This window comes from Chlorocebus sabaeus, chromosome 10 (assembly GCF_047675955.1).
Source record: "Chlorocebus sabaeus isolate Y175 chromosome 10, mChlSab1.0.hap1, whole genome shotgun sequence".
Classification (NCBI taxonomy): Eukaryota; Metazoa; Chordata; class Mammalia; order Primates; family Cercopithecidae; genus Chlorocebus; species Chlorocebus sabaeus.
The window spans coordinates 95996156-96002692 of record NC_132913.1 but is presented as its reverse complement, the minus strand read 5'-3'; the positions used below and the strand labels follow the sequence as shown (position 1 = coordinate 96002692).

Sequence of the window (6537 nt, the reverse complement as noted above, 5' to 3'; positions counted from 1 at the left end):
CATAATGATTAAGAACATGGGACTTAAAGTCAATAAAGCTGTCAATGACCAGCTGGGCGACTTTGGGCAAGTTAACTCCACGCCTACAAGTCACACTGTCATCTGTAAAAGAGGCAACAGTAATAAGACTTACTGCATAAATTATAGTGAGAATTAAATAAATGAATGCTTGTAAGAACCTAGCAGCATGCCTGCCGATACATAACATGCCCTCAATAAAAGTTTTCAAAACTGCAACATACTGAAATTTCAAGTTGAATAAAGTACAAAAGCTAAATGTTGATATGTGTACATTTACAGAAGGGAAGTTTCGTTGTTTCTCAAAAATAAAGTGAGACACTGAAAGAAAAATTTTAAAAAGTGATCCAAAATGTATTTTTAAAACAAATTTTTAATTGATCCCATATGCCATGTACAACGTAGTAATAGCTCAGACAAGAAAAAGATACAGATGCAGTGCGATTTGCTATCAAAATAAATTACAAACAAAATCAATTTGCAGACAGAAGCTCACTAACTGAGGAAACCTTTCTACACGACATGGTTTACAAAGAAAAAAGAGTGAAGACCTGAGGTCTGCTGGTCACAAAGAGGACATTCAAAAGAAGGGATGTGTGAAATATTCTTTTTTGAGAAATTTTCCTTGTTCCTAGAAACATGTGTAATTGTTATAAATGCATTATTTTATCAATGTCCAGCCAACTAATTTTCCAGCAAGTACTTGTTCTTAGAACTTTTATCTTCCCACATATTTGTTTAGATCCTAATTGCCCCTATGCACAGGCAAAATAAGTGCAATGATAGAAGTACATTAAAGTAAGAAATAAGAGAATACTAGTTTCTAAAAGGAAACTGATACACACTAAATGATCTTCATTATATTTAGGGTGATATATATGAGAGAAAGCTACCACCAAGCAATTGAAACTTTTTTCTACCCAAAAGTAGCAGGAAAAAAATGAACAATCACAGAGAAAATACCGTACATTAATTTAGTGGAAAACTTGATGACAAGAGAAGGTAATAAACTACTCCGTTGACACTTGCCTTTTCACGTCTTTAGTATTTACAGGAGTCAATTCATGGAGCCTAAAAATTTTAAGTAATACCTTAACTCTGAATTTTCAGCCTTTGAATTCAAGCATAGGAATATCAGCCAAACCCTCTCACACAACCAGCCATTGGACCAGCCCATGAAAGTCAGCCACAAATGTCCATTCAGAGAACATCCTCAGTTTCCCCTTGGCATCCTTTAGTGTCTGGGTTAAATTCTATAGGCCTGGAAGACTTCTCCATTAGAATATCATCTCCCTGCCTCCCACTACCTTCCTTGGTCTCCTCATGGAAAGAGTGTGGCAGGCAGTCCAGCTCTGAGTTACTCCAGACGTAGCCGGGTAAAGTGATGTGGCTGTCAGGCTGTCTGCTGGCAATCTTGGCCGCTTTGCCAGAGATAAGCACCATGCGTGTGCTGGCCGCCACCTGTGACTGGCTGCTGGTGCTGTGCGTCACGGTGGTGAGCACTGAGCCGCATCTGCGGCTGCCACATGGCGGTGTCCTTTTCCAGTCCACAGAGAGATTCCACCGACTCCACATCTTCTTCACCTCTGCCTGAACCTAAGCCACAAGAAACAGGTTGTGCATGAGAAATCCTAAAGGAGACCCTGCAGCCTTGTTACAAGGAGGTTTGCCTTGATTTCAAAGACAGCAACAATCACTGATTGAGGTTCCTCTACCTGCCACGGACTTCATCTATGTATTTTCTCTCAACCGCAAAAAAAAACCTTTGAGATAGGTGTTAGTTTTGGAGGTGAGCAAACTGAGCTTAGAGAGAGGTAAAGGGGCTTGTCCAAGATCAGAATTTAAATAGAAGTTTAAATGCAGCCAATAGAAATATCTGACATACCGGAGAGAAAAAAAAAAAGAGATTCTGGGTTGGAAGAGAAACTCAAGATAAACAGTGCCGGTGAGAACTTCAGAACTCCTTCTTGGCACATGACAAGCCCATTGGAACCCCTGCACTGAGACCCGCCCAAACTCAAGCCGGCTTCTAGCAGCACAACGTGGTTTCCCTAGGATGATCTCAGCCATTGATAGTCCTGCCTGAGAAAGCTCAGTGCTGCCAGGAGAACTGACTATTTGCTGTAGCTAGCACACACCTGATGATAGGCCCATGACTCCCCTTTCTTAGGGCATTTACTAAAAAGGGCTCACAGTTGTAAGTATGCAGCTCTTGTAATTCAGAAGCATCTCTCTCAAAGACCTGAGAGCCATCCCTTCAAAATATAATCATCAAGAGGGATAAGGCCTCTTGTTTCCCAGTCTCTGTGGGAGATAGAATTCTAATTTAACTGCCTGCTTGGTAGCACAGCTGGCCTAAACATATTGACACTGACCAAACATTTTTTCACTTCTCTGACTCTACTGAGCCCTTACAGTCCACCTCCCTCATTCTCCCTTTAAAATGCCCAAATCGCCTCTGTGTGAATTGGAATTGGCCTCAGCTCTTTCCCCTACTGTCAGCAGTTACTGAATAAAATCCGTTTTTACCACTTAAATTGCTGATGTCTTTGGCACCAGCTGAGGCTGAGCAATGGCATAGAAGGTACTCAATTTGAGATGTAACTGTCATGCTATCTGTCTGCATCGGCAGCCTGAAGGAGTCAGAGTGAGAAAAGAAGGTTCGTGGATAGAAAAGCAGGCACTGCAAATGCGTTCTTAAAAGGGTGGGGGCTCTTACTTCCATTCCTACTACTGAAGATTCATTTCTACTTCAATTGCCACTTTTCAGAAAGGAGCTTAGTTGGAATTTCCATGGGAAGCAGTGGAAACCTGGTATGCTGATGTCACCTGAAACAACAAACTTCTATCTGTTCATCTTGGCAAAAAAAATCAACACCCGACTGACAGAGCAGAAGCGCCGTCATCTTGGACAAACGCCACCACTTTAAGTTCCAGCTCCCTTTCTAACCTCGTGCATTTTGAGGAAATTCCCTTCCCTTCTAACAACAAGCAGCCAGAAAGAGCAGACAGTAAAACACTGGTAAGAAAGCTCGGGCACAGAGGAAGTAGGGAAAGTCTCTTGGGTAACCACCAAACTTCACAGTCTACAATGGACCCCAGTAAAACAGTGGGTTCTAATAAGCCCATTCCTTTCCCTTTAGGTGCACTAAGATAGGGAAGCTAAAAGCAGACTCAGAGGGTGGGGGTAGGAGGGGGTGTGCAGGCAGCTGCAGGAAGATGTATGAGAAAAGACGCACAAAAATTCACCCTCCCAGATAAGCAAGACAAAGAGACACAGAAGCACTCCAAGCCTGTTATAAGCTCTCCTGCCCTGAACCCTTAAAAGCTCTTAGTCTGTAAGAGAGAAGGCTTTCTGACCTAACTTGGCCAGAAGCCCCTCCCAGGGTTATTCTGCAAAATAAATCCGTCTTTGACTGTTGAGTGCTTTTTGTGTTTCTTTCCTCTTTCTTTAACTCTTACACTGAACTACTTACCCCTCCTGCAAAATAAGGTAAGAACAATACAGAAGTAAGTCAGGAAACTAATTTAAGCTCTTTCTGCAAGTACTGGACTAGCATGCCACAATGTCCAAACCCTAAACATGGTCAGAAGCATCAGCGGGTCTACCGCAATAAAAGTATCCATGCACTTCTGGGGCCTGCAGCAAGCTTAAAATTTGAGAGAAGAAACATGGCAGCTCATCCAACAGCAGGGCATATTAAAAGTTACAAGGTAAAATGTATTATTATCTTTCCAGCCAACTCCTAAATGAACTGAAATTGTCCCACCATCATCTTATAGTTCAAAAAACATCAAAATTGTTGAAAGACTTTGTCCCAGGGAAACTTTTATTTGAGTTTTGTACAGAACTTGAAACGGAATAGAAGTATTAACTGGAATATGATGTTCACTGTCCATCTAAGTGTCTGTTTGTATTCCAACAAGTTGCTTTTTAATATCAGAGTCTACAGATGAGTTCACATTTAAAAGTACTAGAAGAGGAAGACTTTAGGTTATTTACACTAATTTTTCTTTTCCAAAATAATTTATGATTAAAATAGCTTCCTTCTCCTCACCCATTCCATCCTGTAAATCCTGGAAATTCTAAAGAGATTCAGGATACATTGTGATGGCCATTTACAAGCTGAAGTGAGACCTGTGGGATGTCCAAGGTTCCTACAAACCTACCTCTCCGTTGCAGTAGCAGTAGATGATAGACACAAAGAAACCCTGCAGACAAAAGAGAATATTAGCCCACTGCCAACTCACAAAACTCACAGCACTAAAGCATCTTGTGTCAAAACGTGTACGTCCAAAAATTGTTTTTTGTGATTCCTTCAGAGAATTATATACAAATTATTCTCTCCTAGTGTTTCCAAATCCTTACGTTTACATTAAATTTGTTTGACGTCTTTCCTTGGTGTCAGCTGAACCAAATAAGTCACTCATAAAACACTCCAAGACACACAAGGAATAGGTTTCTATCCTATTAGTTTCATTTATGTTGTGACCCATGGATCACATAATACCTGTCCTCTGCTTGGTAAAAGGAAGTTATAAGCTGTAAATGCTGAAAACTACAAACATAAAATACATGGTAAGAATACAAAGACACCTTTTATTTCATTCATTCAAAAATATGTATTGAGCTTATGCAGTGTGGTAGATGTTCAGCATGACAGGGGCAGGGATAAACAACGTAAACAAGACAGACAAGTTCCCTGTTCTAGAAAGGAAGAGACATGGATAAAATATAAACAAAGAGCACATGAGAAAAATGAAAAATGATAAAGGTTATGCAAGAAAAAAAATGAGTGATTTTAAAAAGAGTAACGTAGTGGATATATTAGATGAGGAACTCAAAAAAGTATCTATGAGAGTGATATTCAAGTGGGTTTGAGTGACAAGAACAAGTAGCCAGCTGTGTAAATATTTGGGGAAAAAGCAGTCTAGGCAAAGGAAATACAAGTGTGAGCCCTGGAGGCAGAGGTGAACTTAAGCAACAGAACGTATGGAAGCAATATTGTGCCCTAACTTAATGAGCTACATGGAGGCTGGTGTGATACAGGGTGAGAGGCAGACAGGTTCCACGACATGCAGGGCTGTGTATGCCAAACAATGGTATGTGAGTTTTAGTCTGACTGCAACTGGAAAACTTCGGGTATTTCTGGCAAGTATATGACATGATCAAATTTATATTCTTAAGATTCTCCAGACTATCATATGTGGACTAGCAAATGAGTAAGCAGGACAAAGAGTAATCCATGTGAGAGATGATGGTAATTATAGCTTCAAATGAGATAAAATGTGTGCCAGCAACCTCTTCCTCAGTTTTGTCTCCCCTCCCCACTCCTTTTTTCTCTTTCCTGCCTTCACCTTCTTTTATTTTTATTTATCTTCCATACACACAAGCAGAGTTCCTCATTCTTGTAGGTGTTATATATTTTATAGCAAGAAATTTCCTTAACTCTCTGTCCAGGCTTTTTTGTGTGAGGAACAGTTCCAGACTGCTCCTGCTGTGAGCAGAGGATTAACCTGACCTCTACAGGACAGAGAAGCACAGGCACTATAATATCGACCTTTCTGCCACTCCCGACTCCCCACACAGGTGCACCAAAGCCAGAGAGAGGGCAGAGCAAAAGGTTGCAAAGGAAGGAAGGAAGGAAGGAAGGAAGGAAGGAAGGAAGGAAGGAAGGAAGGAAGGAAGGAAGGAAGGAAGGAAGGAAGGAAGGAAGGAAGGGAGGGAGGGAGGGAGGGAAGCAAGAAGGAAGGAAGGAAGGAAGGAAGGAAGGAAGGAAGGAAGGAAGGAAGAAAGGGAGGGAGAGAGAGAAAGAGAGAAAGAGAAAGAGAAGAAAGAGAGAAAGAGAAAGAGAAGAAAGAGAAAGAAAGAAAGAAAGAAAGAAAGAAAGAAAGAAAGAAAGAAAGAAAGAAAGAAAGAAAGAGAGAGAGAGAGAGAGAGAGAGAGAGAAAGAAAGAAAGAAAGAAAGAAAGAAAGAAAAGAAAAGAGAGAGAGAGGGAGGGAGGGAGAGAGGGAGGGAAAGGAAGGAAGGAAGGAAGGAAGGAAGGAAGGAAGGAAGGAAGGAAGGAAGGAAGGAAGGAAGGAAGGAGGAAGGAAGGAAGGAAGAGAGAGAGAGAGAAAGGAAGGAAGGAAGGAAGGAAGGAAGGAAGGAAGGAAGGAAGGAAGGCAAGCAAATTACAAGAATCAGTTGACTAGGCAGCACCCTTTACCTGAAAGGAGTTGAAGAAGAGCTCACAGTGCATGCGGATCTCCCACCCAAGCCCAGTGAAGGAGTGAGGCAGGCACACGAACACGATGTAATGCACTCCGAAGACCAGGACCAGGACCAGGGTCGATTTGGCCAGTTTCCTAAAGGAGAACAGCAAGTCTTTTCATTCATTAACTAGAGTGCCTTTCAGTAGAGACAGCGTGCTGGAGGAAAAAAAAAAAACTTAGCAGAGCTAACGGGGGTGGGACTGACCCTTTCTTTTTATCTTTTCTTGAGACATCATTTCACTCTATCTGTCTCCCAGGCTGAC

General features: G+C 41.5%; 1 protein-coding gene across 1 annotated transcript in view; it reads right to left on the bottom strand.

Annotated features, from left to right (window-relative positions):
• Positions 1-344: 344 nt before the first annotated feature.
• Positions 345-6537, bottom strand: part of PTH2R (parathyroid hormone 2 receptor) — a 94718-nt gene continuing 88525 nt past the window's right edge. Inside the window, exons 11-13 of the mRNA XM_007966070.3 lie at positions 6229-6367; positions 4189-4230; positions 345-1614 (exon numbers count right to left, since the gene is read on the bottom strand). Coding sequence (XP_007964261.1) covers positions 1219-1614; positions 4189-4230; positions 6229-6367 — 577 coding nt within the window. The 3' untranslated portion in view covers positions 345-1218. The remainder of the gene's footprint in view (positions 1615-4188; positions 4231-6228; positions 6368-6537) is intronic.